At 51.8% G+C, this 20,712-nt stretch overlaps 1 protein-coding gene across 1 annotated transcript; it reads right to left on the reverse strand.

The window, feature by feature from the left end:
* Positions 1 to 348: 348 nt before the first annotated feature.
* On the reverse strand, positions 349 to 17,742 carry LOC128721645 (potassium voltage-gated channel protein eag). Its single transcript, XM_053815418.1, has 18 exons — positions 17,664 to 17,742; positions 15,482 to 15,602; positions 15,158 to 15,270; positions 14,651 to 14,782; positions 13,955 to 13,960; positions 9,441 to 9,547; positions 8,725 to 8,868; positions 8,392 to 8,488; positions 8,161 to 8,315; positions 7,889 to 8,080; positions 7,397 to 7,555; positions 6,736 to 6,808; positions 4,675 to 4,874; positions 3,754 to 3,904; positions 3,224 to 3,533; positions 2,896 to 3,100; positions 1,299 to 1,580; positions 349 to 1,203 (listed from the first exon to the last, which is right to left on the reverse strand). The coding sequence occupies exons 1-18, from the start codon at positions 17,740 to 17,742 to the stop codon at positions 349 to 351; spliced, it is 3,381 nt and encodes a 1,126-aa protein (XP_053671393.1).
* Positions 17,743 to 20,712: the final 2,970 nt, after the last annotated feature.

Raw genomic sequence — 20,712 nt, forward strand, 5'->3', positions numbered from 1 at the left:
CCTTGAACTGACTCCTGCTCGACCGGCTAAAGCCACAAACGCAATTCTACAATACAGATATGTTACATGACAGCGCTTCGGAAGCTCGGGAGACCTGCACCAGAACCTCCTGTACCGGACCGGCTACCGACAGAAAAGCGAACGCGTCCTTCGATTGTCGCAGTGCGGTCTGTGCTGCAGGACGATACGCAGGCGTGAAAAGTGCAGCAGCAGTGCAATAGAAGCAGCCAGCAAAGCAGCTGCACGGTCAGATCAGCGTCTCGCGAGGCGGCAAGCAGGAGCGCCGGATGGAACGCCGGACTACTGCTCGGGCGTGTGATCCGCCTGGTGGCGCAGCAGTATCCGGGGCTAGAGGAACTCGCGCTTGCGCGTGGCCGAGGTCGATGGGAGCTCGCTGTCCAGCAGACACGTCTGCTCCGGGCTCTGTTTAGGTGGGGCCGGCGCCTTCCGGCTCTTGGAACGCCGCTTGCGCAACAGAATCGGCCCCAGCCCGTTCCCACCCGGACCGATCGCTGCGGCGGTCGCCGGACTAAGGCCTAGTGCGCCGGTGGCGGTGGCGGCGGCGACGGCAATCGGGGGGACCGCACCGGTCCCGGTCCCGGTCCCGGACCCGGATGGGCCCGGCGCGGCCACCACCGAGGGCATGTCACCCGGCGAGCTTTGGCCGGACGAGTCGATCTGGACGCGATTCAGCAGGTCGTTCAGCAGCTCCTCGATGCGACTCATCCGTTGCGCCATCCGCTGCATCTCCAGGCGTACGTCGACCTTCATGTCCAGGACCGTCGCAATGAGATCCCGCTGGGCGAGCGTGGACGGTTGCTCCCGCAGGCCGGTATCGTACGTGTCGGAGGTTGTGGACCGTGACTGGGCCATTTCGATCTGGCGTTCGCGTTCCAGCGATAGGTTACGTTCCATCTGTCGCTCCCGCTCGCGTTCTCGTTCCCGTTCCCGTTCCCGTTCGCGTTCGCGTTCCCGTTCTCGTTCTCGAGCTCGCTCGGTTGTGGCCGTGTCCAGCAGTCGATCCCGTTCCGTTGGTTGGCGTTCCAGTGAGGGTGGTTTCACCTCACGTTCCACGTGCAGCACTGGACGGTCGGGGGGACGGCTGGCAGGGGTGTGATCCGCCTCACCACCCTCATCGATCGTGTCCTGCCGAGCCAGGGTCGCACCCGGTCCAGGTGACAGCTTCGGCGTTTTGGGGAAAATCTGTGCAAAGACACGGAAACGATGATTAGCAACTGACGCCTCTCGCTGGGTGGGGGAGGGTGGTGCGCGTGACGTCATCCTTGTGCGCGAGCTACCTTGTTGCCTTGACCGCCATTACTACTCGAGCTCGAGCTCGCTCTACCCTGTGCACTCTCACGTAAGCTTTCGCGTGCACTTAAACTTCTAGACACGGCTACCTTTGTGCTGGTGTCGCTGGCTGAATCAACGCTCGAGCTGCCCAACAGCCGGCCCCATTTGCTTGCCCGCGGGCCTTTGGCCGATGGTGGACCGGACGATGGTGAGGGTGAGGGTGATGGTGAAGGTCCGGCGGCGGTAAGGGCACGTGCATCCTCCGTCAGCGTCAGCTTGGCCGGCAGCTGCAAGTAGGCACACATCACGGATCGGTCTTGTAATGTCCTCGCGGAAGACTCACGGATGCGGCGGGTCGGGTGGGAACCAGGTGTGGGAACAAGATGTGGGAGTGAGGGATGGGAAAGGATGAGGAATGGGAGTACGCTAGAGGTGAGAACATTGAGATGCAACACGAGATGCAAAATAAATTGCAACATCTGATGATACAACAGGTGAGGGATGCAAGCCTACGACATCGAACACATTCGAAACGGTCGCACAGTTCTACACTGGTGTGTATTTGTGAGTGTATGTTCCGAACCAAGATGATGTGTATGTTAGTGGGTGGGTTGGTGGGTGGTAGAGTGCACACTGCATGGAATGTGGGGTACTATCCCTTGGGAAGGCAAAGGACCAACATCTAACAATCATCATACGCAAACATCCACACATGAGCTGGCAGGCAATGGAGAGGCAAATAAGCACGTGCAATCGAATCCAACACGACGGTAGCTCCGTAAAGAGCAAAAGGATAAAGGACACAAGGCACATGGAGGTAGTTCCGGGTAGTTGGATTCAACTTTCCCGATCGGCGCTAATGTGTAGTTTAGGTGAATCGATGATATGTCGGTGTGTGGGCTACCTCTTACATAATCCTATCGAACATCTAACAGCAAGTTGCATACGGATGCGTTTCAGAGGGGCACGAGCAAATCGAAAAGCATAGCCGTAAACGAGTGCAACACGCCCAACTCTTCGTACGCAATGGAGTGTCCTCTACACATACAACCGAACGCCATCGAACACTAATGAAGCGTAAACCGCAACGGACGATGGGACGATTTTTTTCAATCGACAACACTAAAGCTTCCAATCTCTTCGAACCCCAGTTTGATCTTACTTGCATACACACTACCACACGGAAGATGAAACTACTATCCTGCACGTGCACCGGACACGTGCAGCAATTGCAACGAACATAAAACACGCGCTACGGCAACTAACATCGATAGCACTAGCCTAGAGCCCACAAGCAAACCACGCATCGCATACGGCCTAGTGGAACGAAACCGAGGAAAATGTAGTAGAGAAGGAAAAGAAAAGAACGCAAAAAAAAAACACAGAGCAAATGTATGTGTGAGTGCCGTGCAGGATGATGCACCTGCTGGCGCCACCACCGCCGGGGTTGACGGGGGTGGGCTCAGTTTTTCGTGGGAGTTTGTTAATAGTTGATTTATTTTTTGGGGGGATAACTTTGAGATGTATACATATAGAAATAGATGGTAATTTTTTTTTCAATTTTGCATTTTGAGCTGCTGGGGTTGAGTGTAAAATATTCACCTTTCCTTTGTCTGTATCTGTGTCGCCCTTCTCAACGTCGCTTTGAACGGAACCAGTTTGGTCCTTGGTTCCTTGTGCATTTTGCTGAGCTCGTCTAAATTTTGAAAATATTTTTCTTACCAGGTGATCTTGACTAGAGCCCAGTTGTGGTTCGTTCTTCCGCCGCTCCGCTAGCTCTTTCTCGCGCCGCACGTCCGCTACTTTCCTGTTGGGTGGGTGAAAACATTAAAAAAAAAAACAAACAAACAACGGAATCGTGTTATATCGAGCCCAAAAGGCTCCTCCGGCCTTTAAAGACGCACACGCTAAACGCGCCAGCCCCACTCACCTAAAGATTAGTCGATGTCTTAGGTTGTACGTTAAAACTAGATTCCTCGCAAAACTATTAGCAAAAGCCTGATAAAAATCTAATACTTCGAGCAGCTTGTCTCGTTTTATCGCATGTAAATCACAGTAAGTTAGCGCCCGCACGTTGGCCGCGCTCTGCCCCACAGCCGAGTCCTTCCAGAACGAGTCACCAAACACGTCGCCCTTGCCCAGGATCGCCACCACCTCGTCGTCCTGTATCACCTCCAGGCTGCCCGTCACGATGAAGCACAGGCTGTCGATGCTCTCGCCCGTGTGATAGAGCAGATCGCCTGTTGGGGTGCAAATAAAAAAAAAACCCCAACCGCACGCCGCATTGTCCGCGATCCATCCGATGTCAGTTGTTCGGCGAAACGACACCAAACCGAGAAAAAAAAAGTGAAAAGAATGCAAAACGATCGACGCCCCCGGAAGCGGAAATAAGCGATGGAAATGAGAATCAATCCGGCTACCACCAATCCCAAACGATACCAGGATCGCAATCGAACTCACCGGGTGCGGAGTGGGACATGCAGAAGTGCATCGCTAGGGCCCGCAGGCATCCGTCGGATGCTAATCGAAACGCCGGATGCTCGTTAAATACCTTCCGGTTCAGATGGACGCAGATGTCCGCCTTCATGTCCTTCGGGCAATAGTTTAGAACCTGTTTTGTGTGTGCAGGGGTGTGTGCGGATGTGTGGGTGGTTGCGGTGCGCAGAGAATCGCAAATATACATAAATCAGAGGGCCGAAAGGGTTATGCCAAAACAAACTTCAGTTTATCGCCCCCGGGGAACGTTGCGGCATCGGTTGGCGCCGATGCTGCGCTGCGGGCGATGGGCAATGCTGTGGTTTTTCCGAGCTACCTTTTTTTTCGTTGACCACTCTCGCCCCCGTGCATCAAACCGGGAAACATCAATGGGGGGCCATTTTATTTCCATTGGAAAGGGGGGGAGGGATACGATTGTTTACCACCCCATTTGTGATCGCAACGTGAGGCGCGTGATTTGATGGCGCTCGGAGTGCGCCCGTACTAAATGGGGTGTGTCTTTAATTTTATTTGCTCTCGGTTTGGGAAATGGCTTCTCAGTACGAGCTGAAACTCTGTCGTTACATGACGAATGTTCCAACAGGACGTCATCGGGGTGTGAGCTTCCCTCGAAAGGGACATTATTTTTGACGCTCAACTCACCCGAGGCTCGACTCGTAATGACGCGCGCGGGCGCACAAACAAACACATACACGTGGCGACACATTAATGAGTCTCGCGCCACGCAGTGATGGCCGTCGGCGACCCACAAGGGATTAATAAAACGCGATACCATGAGCAGGACGCGACCGAAACCGGTCCCAAAATTCGGCGAAACTCCAGCGCAAGGCCACATCGCCGCGGCAGCGTGCATCCAGCATCCGGCAGCGTCCCGGGCAGCCTCACCTTGTCCGTGTCCAGACCCTTCGTCATGGCCCATGTTGATACAACATAGTCCATAACGCGCTCGCTCAGGGCCTTCGGTACCTCGTGCAGCTTCATGAACTCGCGCACGTTGTTCAGCATATCGTGGTACTTTGCGGTGGCCGATGTCATTTGCTGGATGATGGTGGTAACGTGACCGAAAATGGTCGCGTACAGGAGCGCTGTTGGTGGGGATGTGTCGGAAAGGGCCAGTGGGAAAACCGAAACCGGGAGAAGGACCCTCCCGAACGTGTACGTGGGGGTGGCGAAGGATATGTGGTCGGGAAGGATTGGATGTTGTGTGTGTGTGGGGTTTTTTTTTCAATTTTTGTGAGGTAAATTTCGGTTCGGTGGCGACGAAAAAAGAGACAGAGATAGTATGAGAAAGGATCGACACGATCGCCTCGGCGGTCGGTTAGAGTCAACGCACACAACAACACACACACAAAAGTATGGCAGTAACGAAAAATGGCGATGTGGCAGCGTGGAAAAGGCAAACAAAAAGTACCGCGACATACGCTGCGAGGGATGCTGGATGCCCCGCACTGGATTGCGGAACGAATTGCGGTGCGGTGGCAGGAGAAAAGTTTAAATGCCGCACAGCAACGCAGATGGAAATAATAAATCTTCACCCCGCCCGACCGGAAGCGCACCGGCTCCGGGAAAGGAATGTGTATTTCTATAGCACGCACTCACACACATACACACGCTCACACGAAAGAAAGAAGGAAAAAACACGTGAAAAGAAAGGCAGGACACGCGGCAAGAGGACACCCACAAAAACATATACACACACACACACACAGTGACGTAGGTGGTGGCACAATTTCGGTGATGCTGATGGTTGTCGAGCGTAATGTGGTTGGCAAAAACTACAGGTTCGATTCTCCTGTTTTATCTAGCTAAAGCTACTGGTACGCGGCTGCTTGTGCGTTGGGCTTGTGCAAACACGGAATGGCGCGTACCGACACAAGCACAAACACGCAAAACATACAGACACATACACGCACACACACACACGTGGAGTGAAACACACGATCTCTCACGCACCATCGCGGCGTGATGTATCGCTTGTGTTCTGCAAGTGAAACTGAACATGAGAAGAATGAAGAAAATAATAAAAAAAAACGACACTAAACTCAACGTAAGCTATGTAATATGAAAAGAAATGAAAATCACGAAAAAAAAGGTGAAGTATGAGATAAATTAACTTTTCTGGTCAAGAAACAATAGGTAAGAGGATTCGCAACATGTAACTCGTACCCGTGTTTAACACAAAACATCGAAAAAAAACAGTTTAAAAGTAATGCAAGGAATGTGAAAAGGCCTCTTACGAGTGCACCAATCCCTAACCAAAGAGCCCGAAAGCAACAAAACAAGAAAACCACAAACAAAAGCACACTCACGAAACGAGATAACGAACGATAAAACCAGAGTGGATAATACTGCAGAATCACGTAGCGATACAGCGTTCGGAGCGCGCGACGGCGATAGAGCGAGCGATAGGGTGAGCTTTAGAGTAGATAAAACGCTAGCGTAGGCGGGCGTAGGAATCCAAAAAAAATCCCCCGTAAGCCGACTGGCAGAATGCAACTCAGGTGCTGCAACTCGGACCAGGAATCAGGATGTGTGGAAGGACGATGTTTGTCGGGCTGGCGGTGCATTTTTTTTTTGTTATCTCCCCGTTACGCCCGACTCCCGGGTCTCAAGAGGCCCAGGACGCTACAAACGGACACTGACACTGGTCCAGGGATCGAGAGCCTGTGTGTTTTTGATAAAAAAAAAGCGAAAACGAAAATAGAAGAAAAAAAAAACACTCCCCCCCAAAAGCTAAGCCAACTCGCCGTTGGGGGTTCGTCTACGATGCGGTTTGCTGAGCTCAGCTGAGCGGCAGATAGCAGACTCGCAACGCTTTGGCAACAAACGGAAGCGCAAACAAACACATAGGTGGAAGACAAAAGGAAACAAACACAGGAAAAAAAACAGGAGAGCAAGACAACAATCAAACAACAGGACGTGGCAACGGAACGTAGAACACTGCACCTGCAATTATCATCATGCAGATAGTGAATACCTTCTCGTTGTCCGTCTCGGCAGCGACATTTCCAAACCCGACCTACAGGGGTTTAATTATTTTTGGTCGCGCAAATATTGAAACCGAATCGATGGCGCCGAATTGAGGTTATGTTTCAGAAGGGGGTCGTTTAGGAGTGCACGGGAGGCACGACACGTTCGGTATAGATGGGGCACACACAAAAAAAGGGGATAGACAAAAAGAGGATAACAAAAAACAAGGGAAGAAGAGAAGAAAAAGTGTACATCAGGATTAAATTAATCGAGTCCGGTGGTCCTGGCTGCGAGGACCTGTGGCACGCTAATCGCCCACTTGTGTGCGCCTGCCATGGTGATTGTGGTGCTGGTGGTAGTGATGCTGAAAATAGAACATGGAACTTTCGCCCAGTAACGGGCATGATGTAAGAGAGAGAGAGAGAGAGAGCGCGAGTGTCCTGGGGCCAGGATGGGAATGAATTTGGTTAAATTCCTGGCGCCCGCACTGGGACTCGTGAAAGAACGCCCGGAGTACACCCGTGGGAGTGCACGGTTCAATTTGGCCACCGGACCGTGGTAAATCCGAGCTGAAGCCGGTGATCCAACGTCGAATGAAGGCTGGGCTCGGTTCGGATCAATAGTTTAATTTGCTTACCGATGTCATGCATGTCATGGTGAAGTACAGCGCCGTAACGTACATCGTTTTTCTCGACGGACCGTTCACGAGCTCGGGTGCGTTCGATTCGTTCGACCAGATGTACGAGTACGGGCTCTGGGTGACGTTAGCCAGCTTCCACAGCCAGCTGTACTGCACCTGCAGTGATGAAACGAACGTGGCGGTATAGCGGGACAAGAGAAATTTAGCTTTACATGCTCAAATATGTGTAAAATGCTCGTGGCTGGGCCTCAACAAAATTAGCTCCGAGGCTTCGAAGCTCGGGGAATTGATTTTCCACCATACGTTCCGATGCAACCGGGGGTGGCATGAATGGGCATCCGCTCATCGCTTTGAGGCTGGAATGCAATGGGGCGCTTTTAATTTTCCAACCATTCAACGCAACCATCGGTTTGGAACGGGCATCCGAGCCTCGAGGGCCAGAGCCACAAGAGGGCTAATTGTTGGCATCCAGCGCGTGTGTGCACTTACCCCGTTATCAGCGTCACTGCGACCGATCGAGTACCAGATGCAGGCAAGCCAGTGAGCGACAAGCATGTAGAAGCAGAGCAGCAGTATCAACATGGCCGCACCGTACTCGAGATATCGATCAAGCTTCCGCACGACGCGACCCAACCGCAACAGGCGGACCACTTTCAGGGCGCTGAACAGCGACCCGATACCCTGCCGGGTGAAGGAATGGGAAAAACGGGGAAGGTGTGGTTAGCAGGATATAGGTGGAGAAGGTGGTGGTGCCAATTTACATCTTCATCGTGGTCGAACGCATTGAACACGTCGTACGGGAGACAGCTGAGCAGATCGATGATAAACCACGACTTCAGGTAGTTCATGCGGATCACCTTTGGATCGCTTACGACCTCACCACCCGGTCCGACGAACGTCGTGTGAAAGTTTAGCACTATACATGAGGGTGTGAGAGAGAGAGAATGTGGTGAGAGAGAGAGAGAAGGCAAACACAGGTGGGCGGAACGTACCGATGTCTATGAAAAATATTACGTCTACTATCGAGTCAACTACCAACAGTGAAACATCCTCCGACGTCTTGTTCTTGAAGGCTACGTTGTATGGTACCTGTCGGAAAAGGAAATCGCTCGATGTGAGTGGCGTGTTTGTTTAATTAAACAATTCTTCGCTATCTTCCTCCCAATCGAGATCCGATGGCCCTTTCTCTGGACGATATTGGCTGTTAACATTTTTCTTCTCGGTTTATTTGTTGCAATATTCAACAGATTGCGTCGCCCATTTTCCGAGGAAATGAAACTAGTAACAGTGCATAAGCAGCTCGATCGAGCTGCCGCTTTACTCACCATAATTGCAGTATAAAATGTTAAACACAATATCACCCAATCCCAGATTGCTTTGAATGCACAATAATGCAGTAGTATATGCGGCGGCGTTTTTGGCGCTTCCTGGCGATACTGTGGCATAACATCGGCACTTAATGACATCATCTGAAGCGGGTGTCCAGTTGTCGGTAGAAAGGAAAATGAGAGACAGAAAGAAAGAAAGAGAAGACAAACATGATTAGAGCAAATGGCCATCGATTTCACGTCCTGGACGAGCTGCAAAGTTCATTAACAAACCCTCTCAAAAAAATAAAAAATAAAATAACGCCCCCAGATAAACCTGAGGGCGTCAACAACCACATCCCACCCACATCCGACACCTGCGTAGTTGTGTCCTTTTGTGTGGGTACCGCATACCTACACACCAAGACCTTTCAACCCGCACCCGGGCCCGGTGGATGATTTAAAATTAAAATTGTAATATAAAGCAAGGCGCGTGATAACAAACAGCTGAATAAATGATGGTCTACGGATCCCTGTCGGTGTCGGCAAACCAGGCCAGTTGCTTGGCGTTATTTTTCACTCCTTCCTTCGGTCCACGCGATTTGATCCTTCCCGCTGGAAAGGGCACGCCCTGACCAGCGAGCCTTTTAATACGGAATTAGACGGATGACGACAACGGCTCGCCTTTTAAAAGTCCTCCCCCAGCGATGTGTCTTATCTGTCGGTGTACTTACATGAGCTAGATTTGATTGCTTAGTAGGATCCTTTAGCGTAGGCAAGTGTGCACTGAATTGACGGCTTCTGGTCACCGAGCGAGCCAATTTCGCGAACTTCGACAGTCCTGTGGAGTTGGCGATGCCGGCGAAGGAGAATGAAAACAAGCACAACATACAGGTTAAGTCGTCACCGTCATTCGCCGGTTCGGAAATGGGTAGTTAAGAAAAAAAATTGCAGAACAAAGCAGCAATGCAGGTGGCGGATCTACGCAGGTGTTGGCGCTGGCCAGTTCTACGAGGCTACGTTTTGATGGAGTGATTTTGGTGACACCTTTTCGGGTAGCCATAGGTTTTTGCTGCATCGCCAATCGTGATGGAAAGCGGACGGAATTACGCTCCGTTACGCCTAAGGGTGGGGTTTTAATTTATGAGAGCATCGGTGGATCGGGTGAATGGCCACCTTAGTGAGTTAGACAGGATGGCAGGATACGAAGCGTGAATAATAGACTATCAAATCGCAGCTACTGGCAGTAAATAACCACCAACACGGGTACGGTGGTCGGTCGAGTTTAATTGGTCCAATTAGCCACAATTGCCGCAGTGTTCCCATTCCCATCCTGTCGGCATGATAGTTCAATCAATACCGACGATCGTATGCAACCGCTAATGGCGGGATGTCCTGAGCTTGGCATTGTTGTGGCAAAGTGACGAGCTTGGCAGTTTGGTGCGGTTACGCACCAATACAAGGTCACCAATACAACCAATCGTCAAGGAGCATGATTCAACGGAATGCAAATAAGCTCGTGGTTCAAAAAAACTCTACAACAGAAGGTGAAATTCTAAGCTCGCTATAAGGACGCGCCACAAACTTAAAAGCAAAAAAAAGCGATGGTGTTTTTCTCGCCCGTTTCCGATGAAAAACGTTTACGTTTTTGGGGGTTGAAGCAAGGAATCAAAATTCATTTCAATTCAATCACCAACATCAAACCCTCACCCATACGTCTTCGTCTTCGCTTGCTTTTGCTTCCACGTTTCTGGCCACGTAGAAGCCATTTCGTCCCGTCCGGGCTGCTGCGCATTTAAGGATAATCTCATAATCCTGTAATTGTATTCAAACATTATCGTTGTTGCTCCATCAGGCGAACGCGCCCGCGCGCCCCATCCGGACACTGGGCGCGGAGCCTTTTCTCGAAGAAAATGCCACGGTGCGTGTTCCCGTGACCGTCACGAAAACGGCCCCAAAAGGTCATACGGTGAAAGCTCATCATGGGGCTGCCATTAAAAATGTACGCCTCATATTCCAGCTGCTTTTTGCTTCTCCCTTTTATTCACCCATCCAAAGGCCGAACTGCTGGGCCGAAATTCCACAAATTTGCTGAAAGGTCTTTCCACACACAGACACACACACACACACACGCGTTCCACACCTTAAGGAGATGAAGGCAACCGCTCGAACACACGGGTAATCGAAGGCTCGTTCCGGGTACGATTCTAGCCCCCGTTTTCCCGGTCCGAAGCGAGCAGGTTTCCATCATCGGAATGGTTGCCTTTTGCCATTTTCACACAACACAACTACGACCCCCCAACCCCCGAACCAGGTGATGACTCTCCCCACTCCCCCTGGGTAGGCTGTCCGGGGGAGGGGGAGCAAGCTAGGGTTCAGATCCGTTCAATAATTCGCCCAAACGTCCGCCGACATTCGGAGGCCGACGAGTACGAACCCTTTCTCCCCAGGAGCCCAGCTGAAAATGCTTCGAGCGACATGACGTCGGCGTGACGTTTTATTTGCGGATTCGTTGTCACTCCGGTGCGACCGGAGGTGGGAGAGAGGCGAAGCACAACTGCAACAGGACGAAGAAGAAGTGATTGGTACCCTTTTTTCCAGGTTGCCACCTTCGCGCCACCACGCCATTATGCCGTCAACAATCAGGCTCGGGTGCCTTTTTCCCTTGACTTCCGTTTTCACCGGTGGCGTGGTGAAGCCGGGGCGAAGGTAAAAAGGGGTCGGATAGGTTACAATTTCCTGTTGATCGTGGCAATCGAGCCCCGACCGCTGGTAGGGTGGAAAAAAAACCACGGGAAAAAGCCACCCAACCCATGGCCATGGGTTCGAAAGCTGCGGTTCTCCGATCGAAGCAATCGACGATTGAGGCGCCGAAACGAAGCGGGTGGAAATCGAGAATTGCTTATTCAAATTTGATTAACAAAGCTGTGTGCGGGGGAGGGGGGGGGTGGAGGGGTGGATTCGGGGTGGAAGGAGGCTTAACGATTTTGCTTCAATTTTTTTTTGCTGGTCGACGGCGCGTGTTTATACGCCGTCAGCATCGTTCTTCATTGACGCCTTTCAAGCGTTTGGGTTTGTATGGGGCGGGAGACAGGAAGACTTACGCCCGCGTTTCCTTTCCACCCACTTCACCGTCGTCGTCCGCCCCCCTCCTGTTCCCCTTACGCGAGAGTCGCTTCAAAATTGATGCCAATTCTTTCGAGCGCTTTGATGAGAAAATCCTTATGCAATGGGCGGGAAAGCGCTGCCGAGTCGAGTGCAACAGCGTGGAACGGGGCAATCTTTCCGTGAAGATTGAGGCTCGAGAATTGCGGATTGAGAAGGGGCAGGATTTTCATCCATTTTTGATGCAGCGCTTTCCGTATATTCTTCGCCATCTCGCGCCATTTCGTGCCGGCGCAACAAATGAGCTGTGGAAAATGGTTCCCACGCCCTGATGAATTATTTTCACTGCGAAACCGTCCGGCACGTGCCTAGCATTTCGACATCGCGACAGATGCCCGGAATACGCCATCTTCCCGCCGGGTGGTCGTGGTGGGTTGAGAGAATGACACCGGCAATGTGAGGGAGGAGGGTCAAATGCAGTCCAGCTGTTTATTTATAGGCGTCCAGCTGCTCTGGGTCCACCAGACCCGAGGCCTGAGTTTGGGCAGCCAGCCAGCCAGCCTGATTTATTCGCTGCCATCCTTTCACCCGAACGCAGAAGGGATTTAAATTCTGCACCGATAGAAGTGGTTCCCATCGGCTACGGGCTGGTCGGGTGGGAAACTACAACAAGCCATCAAATATTGACTTATTGCCAGAACGCGGTCGGTGGCTCGATTTGGCATGTCGGAAACTTGTTGCTGGGTGGAAAATCCGTCAAACGCGAGTGCAACAATCGCACGTGGCGTTGCGATGGTCGACGTGATGCGCCTCGCGTAAGGACGACGGAAAATCCACAAAATGCCACCGGTTCGGAACGTTTAACGAGTCCTTACACAATTTCCGTTTTTAGGGTGGGTAAAAATCGGTGAGGAAAAAATATGGGAAAACAAAACGCAAACCCACAACCCTTCGGAAAAGCCGACTGACAGCCCCCCCAGGAGCAACATTGTTTATGGCCAGCGCGTTTACGTGACTACGCGTCCTTGTTGGCGTGCGATTGGCGAGCGCACATAAGTCAGAGTTTTCCGCCGTTATTTGGCTTCGGTTGTTTTGTTTGTTATCGGTGGCACAGTTTTCCCCGATGCTCGATCGCACGATTGGGACGATTTATTTATTGCCAATACCTGCCGGTGCTCTGCGATGGGTGCCGAAAAGCGTTCACTAATGATTGTGCCCGCCCAGGACGAACCGTGGGCCAGAGAACGAAAGAGCAACCCTCCAGCGTCAGTTGTCGTCCTTACTCGACGATAGTTTACACTTCCACAAATCAAATGGCACCGCGATGGCAGCAAGGAGTAAGTTTGTCGCGGGCAAAAGTTAAGCAACCCTTCGAGGGCGGCTATGGCGCAACTTTCAACCAGCTCGGAAGCTGTCCCGACCTAGGGTCAAAAGTTTCTCTGGCGCGTTTTCGACCGCCAGCGCGAATGTCACGCGTAGGGAATTAATTTATTCGCCCGGGGGCTAATTTAATACCGCGCTGAGCGAGCCAGGACATTTTACGATCTGAACGATCGGCGGAAATGGGCCACGGCAACCGGAAGGGTTGCACGGAAGCAATCACAAAACTTACCCGTGACGTCCGCGAACGAAACCGAACGAATGCCATTAACGTGTTGCGAAGGATTTTGATTTTTAAATGATACAAATGGCAAAGCTTTCATAGTGGTTTTTTCTTCTACGGAAGCAATGCTAAGAGAAGCAACCTACAGCTGGCGTTAGGAAAAAAGAGGTTTTAAAAAGCACCAATTTTGAAACCGGAAGTCGTTGTTGAAGTGTGTTAAAGTGCGTTGTCGAGCCAATCACAAAAAGGCAGAACGAAAAATGGAAAGAACAGCATTTAGCAGAAACGAACGAACGCAGAGAGCAGCTGTGTGAGATGAGAGCAAAAATAGTGGCAACTCTACGACAAGTGGATGAACCTAGCGAAACGAAAACGGAAACAAAACACAACAAAACAAATGGCAATGTTGCAGCAAAAGCGAACAGGAACAGGAGCGAATTTTGCGTTACAATTACAAAAGGGAAAACAGATGGAACGGAACGAAACATAATCAACTCTCTTCGATCGAAGCGGTAGAGCAACGCGAAACTCAACACTTACCGAGAACTGTTTGCATACGAAGAAAGGAAGAAAGAAATAAAGTGAGAGAACGAGACAGAGTGTGATAGAGAAAGAGAGAGACAGAGACTGATAGAGCGTATTGTGTAGAATGATCAAACCGAAGGACATCATAAACGTTCCATAAACGTAGAGGGCTCGAGAAGAGCAATAAAAAATCGAAACGTAACCTCGCATTACGAGGAAATTTGTCGATTAAAACCGATGACGTGTACAGTTTAAATAAGAAAACCAGGAAAAATCACACCCCCTAGGGAGGTGTTGCCTTCGGTTGCTCAATTTCCTCCAATTAAACAGGATGATAGTTTGTTTTTCCTCGATCGTATGGGTGCGAGTATGTACGAGGGTTCGTGGGATGCTTCGTGTCTTCCGGTTCCGGTGACCGGCGCGTCGAAGCACGTGCACAAGGAAGTGGGACAAATTTTAAAACGTTTTCCCAAGCCGGCCGGTTCAGGGCCGACAAATGGCTCGAGGTCAAACGAGGTGTTGGGGATTCGTCGTCGAGTCGATTTTGCTGCTAAAAAACCTTCAAGTAAGATGGCCGCCAGGAACCTTCACGAACATGCGGGATGCTCGTGTCGCGACGCCGGAGCTCTTAGAGGGCTTCCGCCAATGGCCTACGAGGCCGGGAATGCGATATCTTCGACACCTGGCTGGCGCCTGGCCATCGAAACTCACCTCCTTTCGTGTCCTCGCTGTCGATGGGCTGCTTCAGGGCGGTAATGTCCCGAAACGTCAGCAAAAATAGCACAACCAAATCCCGCTCGTTGCGAATGGGCGCGACCTGGAGCAGGAGCCATAGTGGTGTCTCTGTGGGTTTGTTTTTTTTTTCGTCGCAAAAGAGCGGAAGGTAACAAACGCATTAGTGTTGGTAGGTTCGATTTTCCCGGGACGAGATTAGCGCGTGGCCACGGGCTCTCACGCGCCTCGATCGACGACGACAAGCCGCTCCAGGAGGTGCGACTTTTGGGCCACCACTTTTAATAGCCACCGACCGTGACGGGGTGCCGGGTCGATGGCATGTGCCCTTGCTTCCGGTCCCTTTTTTTTCGCCGTCAGTTCATTAATCATCGCAAAAAAACCGCAACCCCTGGAGCGCGCCAGCGTATCGATCAACACGCGCTTAATTGGATCAGTAGCTGAGCCGAAGCCGCCGGAGCCTGTTTGCCTGGAAAAGGTACGTACTATTTTTCTTGTAGAGTAGCACCTCGAACTGGTCGTGCTGCTGGTGCTCGAGGGCGTACTCCACCCGGGCCACCGTTTCCTTCTCCGTCAGCTCGCCGTACATGAAGCCGCACCTAATGTGATAAACGGAACGCAAAACGAGCCAAGTTATTGGGAAGGTCCTGTGTGTGTTTGTGTGGGAATGTGTTTTTTTTTGTGTTGCCCCCTCTATTTGGACAAATCGGATTCGCCTTTCCTCCCGGTCGATGTGGGAACCGTGGAAATGCGGCCACGTGTGCACGTGTGCCAGTGTCCTGGTTCCAAGGAACGACGAACCACGCTTACCTGCAGGACTTTTGCATAACTTCAGCCCGATTATAGCCGCTAATTTTACAGAAGGCCTCATTGCAGTACACGATGGGGAAATCAACGATTTGAGCGTTAGCCAACAGAAAGGAGCTGTCCGCTGGAGAGAGAGAGAGAGAGAGAGAAAGAAAGATAAAACGTAAAATGTCAGTGAGAAAACGAAATCGCAAAGCAGCCCGGCTGAGAGGCGGGATTTGTCGACGATGGACGGTGGTTTTAAATGAGATCAATTATTATAAAACCGACCCCTCTGGTGGAAAGCTATGGCGCTTGATGGGCTCCTTAGGGCGCGTGAGGACCCTTCAAGTTTTCCGTATACATTTTACCTTCCATTATTTTTCCCTATCCGAAAGCATCACTCGAGAACGCGCCCAGTGAAATACGCGAGGTATTTAAATATTGCCCTTCCCCTGAAAAGGACTCTGGCATCTCACATTAACCAATCGCATGACGGATGGGATCACAAATTACACGAAATATGACAACGTAACCGTTTCCAGGACGATCACAATCGGATCCATCCACGTCCACGTGAAAATAACTCGTAAATTGACGGACTGGCGGGCATTCCACGCCTGACAGTAAATAAATATTATTTCGCACACTTCGCTCCACGATTAAAATGGATGCTCCAGGTTATTTGCCTGGAACTGGAGCACCCTTCGGTAGGGTCCTTGCCCCTGTGCGCTCGTTCCCTCGAGTGTTTGCGAAGGCCCTATCTCTACGCGAACATCGACGCGCGTGGTGGAGCGCATTCTTCCGTTGATTGATTTATGCAAAAACATTCACCAACGAGGGCTCTTCAACGGTCGGACCGGCTTCAACGGATCGTCAGGGAAGAAGCTTAAGTACCCAGCACGACGCTATCTGTAATGACGATGGAATGCCCAGTGCTTGAGGAAAAATCACAAAAAAACCGCGCCTCCATTTCCACCCGGGAAAACCATTGTTCGTCAAAACGCGGAATGGCGCGCCCTCGGGATGGAAATTATGATCCTGTCAGGATCCACCGTACGGCTGCGTTCCTTTCGTCAGAGCCCGGATGTCTTGCGATGGTGATGGCTGCTCGTTTTGATGGAGGCGCCCAGTTAACGGTGTGCGATGTGGGCTCCTTTTCTCTCGTCTCCCCGGGTGGATGCTGTTTATTGCTTTTCCACCGTTTTGCGAGTGTCAGAAAATTTCACGCTCAAATGGCAGGCATGTGTTTTTTTACGGTGTAATTTTAATAACAATTTTTGGCGTCCAACAACCACGGGTTCGAACAAATGGTGGTTGAGCTTTCCCCGAAAAAGAAAAAAATAAATAAATAAAATAAAACCTCCGCTGAGTCATCGTGCTCGATCACACGTTAACAAGAGTGAATAGCTTCAAGAGTCCTCTCTGAAAAGCTGTTGTGTGTATTTTAATTATCCCTCCCGGCCACACGAAGCCAACACTGTCGCAATAAAAGGAAGTCCATCAAGCGCAGCGTGTTGCGAGGCGATTCCAGAGATGCCACACGTCTTAAAGAAAAGCCAAAAGCGAACTCCGGTGGACAGCTCTTGCTTGGCAGTAACTTTCCACCACCAGAAGCGCCGCCAGCCCGTTTGCTGTGTGCTGTAACAACGTTTGCCCAAACTCAGCAGGAAATCCTACGAGCTTCTTAACGGCAATCCGTCACCTAAACAAACATACTCAACCACACCAACACACATGCACCACCGCAAGGACGCGCCAGAACTCGAGCGCGTTTAGCAAAATCGTGTGAGGAAAAATCGAACGATGCGCTGGCCGAACAGCTGCAGCTTCACCATTCGCAGCGGCCAAACACCGACCAGTGGCGCGGTTGGGATTTTCCCGCTTAACGCTTTTCACCACCCCCACTGACTACCCCACTCCCAACTGGCGCCGTGACGCAAGAAAAGCTGACGAAAGGCAAAGAGTAGCCGGCCGTAAAAACCTTCCTCGTTCGGTCCGATTCAAGGGTTGGGAAAACGGGCCAGATTTCCAACACCCCCTGTGTTCGCCCAACCACCCACCGCACGCACGCAAACAGGACCCATTTATTTAGGACGAACATATTGACCAATGTTGCTACTGCTGCCCCTTCCAGTGACGGCACCACCCAGAACTCATTACCACACACCCGCAAGGGCACACAAATCGGTGCCGCCATACTTACGCTGCGAGTTCGATCGCCGGATAATGTTTTCCAGAAACGTGTTCTGGGGAGCCACGAGCCCCCTCCGTCCGCCGGGCATGGTGGCAGGAGGTGGTTAGTGGACGCGCGGGGTTGCCAGCGTTTCTACGGTGCGTTTCGAGCGCTCCCTTCGCTCGGTGCAGCAGGATTCAACTGGCACGGGCAACTCGATGAGCAATGGATTCACTTTATCGATCCTTATCAACAACTCCCACACCGCGACCGGCCGCGGGTAAGCATGCTCCCACGCGGCCCTTTCCCTTTGAAAGGGATTCCTTTGCACACACGCACGCACACACGCACGCACGCACACACTTCAAAGAGCCCGATCGCAGCAGCCTAAGAAGTTGCGGGCGCGCGAGTAAGGCTGTGTATGTGAGTGTTTTTGCTTCCTTTTCCTACTTTTCCACTTCGTTCGCTTTCACCACGCGTTAATATATTTCAATTTTCCACCCCTTCACAGGGGGGCACCGAATGCAATTTTCCTTGCCCCCAAACCTCACTCCAGATGGGGAACGCTGGCACGAACGCACACAACGACACACGCACACTCACTCGCTGCCCCGCGCTGGCAGACTCCTCGATCGGGTCGGTTCGGGTGGGGGAGGAACGCGGCAGAACAGGACCTTCGCCCACGCGTGCATGTTCGTTCGGCAGGGCGGCCAATTATTCCGCAATCAAACGCGCCCCGCGGTACCACCCCCTTCTGGGGTGCACTCGAGGGCTGGGTCGGAAAATTACATGCATGAATTTATATCTATATATTGCACTTTCGCATTCGATTTACATTTGCTAATCGATATCCTTGCCACGACGCGAGTGCAAGAATGGTGGCCGTGTTTTCCGGTGCGGAACTCGATCGCGGCCACGTACACACACACACACACGAACACTGTAAGGATATTTCTGCGCTACTTCAACGCCCGGGCCATTAAATCTTTCGTAATCACTTTTCATTCGCTGCTGTCACACACGCACACACACGCCACAACACAGCACGCTACAGTTCGCAGGCTATTTTCTGGGAAAACGGGGAGAAATAAATATTGCCACATCAATATTGCGGGTACTGACGTACGACGGCCACTTTACATCAGCGCGTTTTGTCCCACAAGCTGCCGGTGAATGAATTGAGTCGCATTGGCACACATTTCCGTTCGTTTTCCACGCAGCCCGCCCGATATGTTCGGTTTTTTTTTTCTGCCGCTTTTCCTAGAAGCCGATGTTTGCTGCCCTCAACCTATCGACACGACACCTACCCACGGTCCCGGTAAAGACGTGCTGTAAAATTGAATAAACATTACCACCCTGAAAGGGCTTTCAAATCTCACAAACAGGCGGGAAAATGGCGATAGGGAAATAGAACGAGGGAGAGAGAGAGAGAGAGAGCAAAAAACGAACGCTTTCTGAAAGCCAGGGCATGTAGGGTTCTGGTTTGACTGAACCCTCTGGCATGGGCACCTAATTAGAAGGTCCTTCATTTGAATTTTTGCCACCCCGCGGTGAGGCGAGAAAAAGGGAAAACACTTCGCCCCATGTTCCGGTGCAGGGTTGACCTGGAAAAGCCACGCGGAGGTTGGCTCACGGTGACGTGCCGTGTTGCGGTAAAAACACGAACCACCCGGAACCGGTAGGGAAGTTTTTTGAAAGTTTGAGAAAAGCTTCCACCTTCACCCAGGACCCTGCCAGGGAGGACTTTTCGGGAATTATCGCCTCGACAACCACCACAACGTGGAGGAAAACGACACACTAACCTACCTGCAGGCGGGCGCATACGACGCGGTGTGGCATAATGGCGCATATGTGATTGATTGAGGTCACCCCAGGAAGGGCACTCCACCACCTTCTCCCCCTTCCTTCCTTCCTCTTTGGCACCCCCCGGCGATCTGGCCCCGCCGTGACCAAAGCCATCACACGCCGACGACCTTCCCTTGCGAGCGCTCACGGTCATTTGGAAACCAAATATTCACCGGCCTCCATTAGGGAAAGGACTCGGTGTTAGTCCTTCGTCTCGTGTGGGCTTGTTTTCTTTTCTTATTTGCTCGCTTTCCCTTTTTCCCCACGTCCGTGGTAGCCTCACCTCGACGTTCGCTCCCCGACGGGTGAGGTCCATAAATCCTTCCCGTGGCCATAAATTTTTCCTTTCGGGCTTATTTATGCAAATACTCGCCTCTATTCGCCTGCCCGAGCTGTTGTGGTCGAGTGGGCGCACTCCTATGTGTGTGTGCGTGTGTGTGTTTCTGGCCAATCCTCACCAAGCCTTTTGGTCGGTCGCGGCCGTGTAAGCGCAGCCCGCAAGGAGTTGGAAAACCATGAAACAACTCCAAACGAGAGTGAAACTAAGCGGCGGTTCAGCTCGTTGCCACTACACACGCTCTTCTAATTGAAGTTGGCCACCTCTACGCCATGGGCCTTTCGAGCTCTTCCGTTTCTGTAGCTGAACGGATAGTTCCGACCCCTTGATGATGGGCCGTACGTGAGCCGCGCGCACAAAGCCTCCGAAGGATCATTAAAGCAGCTAAAACCCCTTAATGAAGTGAGCCCTGGAAGCGAATCATCTTCGCCCATCCCTACCACCGAAAGGGGGCTATGGGCAGCAGCCCTCAAGGGAACCGCTCGGATTGCAGGCCTGCGTTGAATTATTCAAACCTCGGGATGAAGAAGCGGCCAGCAGATCCGGTGAACGCCGCGTGCAAGCGTGAGCATAAAAGCCACGCTCGTATTCATCATCCCGGCAGGCCCGGCAGCGCGAAACGGATCATAATGTGGTCGGGATTACGGTGCGGCGCCCGAAGGGTGGCGCCCTTTCGTTGGCTGTGTGGCTCAGACCCTTCCCTCAAGGGTGGTTGAGGGGCAGAGAAACAAGGGGGAGGGGGGATATAAATAGCGGGAACGCTATTTTTGAAACAATACTGTGAGCGTACCGTTTTGCGGATTATTCATAGCACAACCGGTGCCGGTGGCCTGACGAAGGGCTATATTTACTTCACCATGCCGCTGCTGGGCTATTGAATATCCCACCGGAGATGGA

This window comes from Anopheles nili, chromosome 2 (assembly GCF_943737925.1).
Source record: "Anopheles nili chromosome 2, idAnoNiliSN_F5_01, whole genome shotgun sequence".
NCBI lineage: Eukaryota > Metazoa > Arthropoda > Insecta > Diptera > Culicidae > Anopheles > Anopheles nili.

Coding starts and splice junctions, on each gene's coding strand:
- LOC128721645 (XM_053815418.1), bottom strand. CDS start 17,742: ATGCCCGGCGGACGGAGGGGGCTCGTGGCTCCCCAGAACACGTTTCTG. Junction 15,603..17,663: donor CCGGCGATCGAACTCGCAGC/GTAAGTATGGCG, acceptor CTCTCTCTCCAG/CGGACAGCTCCTTTCTGTTG. Junction 3,101..3,223: donor AGACATCGACTAATCTTTAG/GTGAGTGGGGCT, acceptor CCCACCCAACAG/GAAAGTAGCGGACGTGCGGC.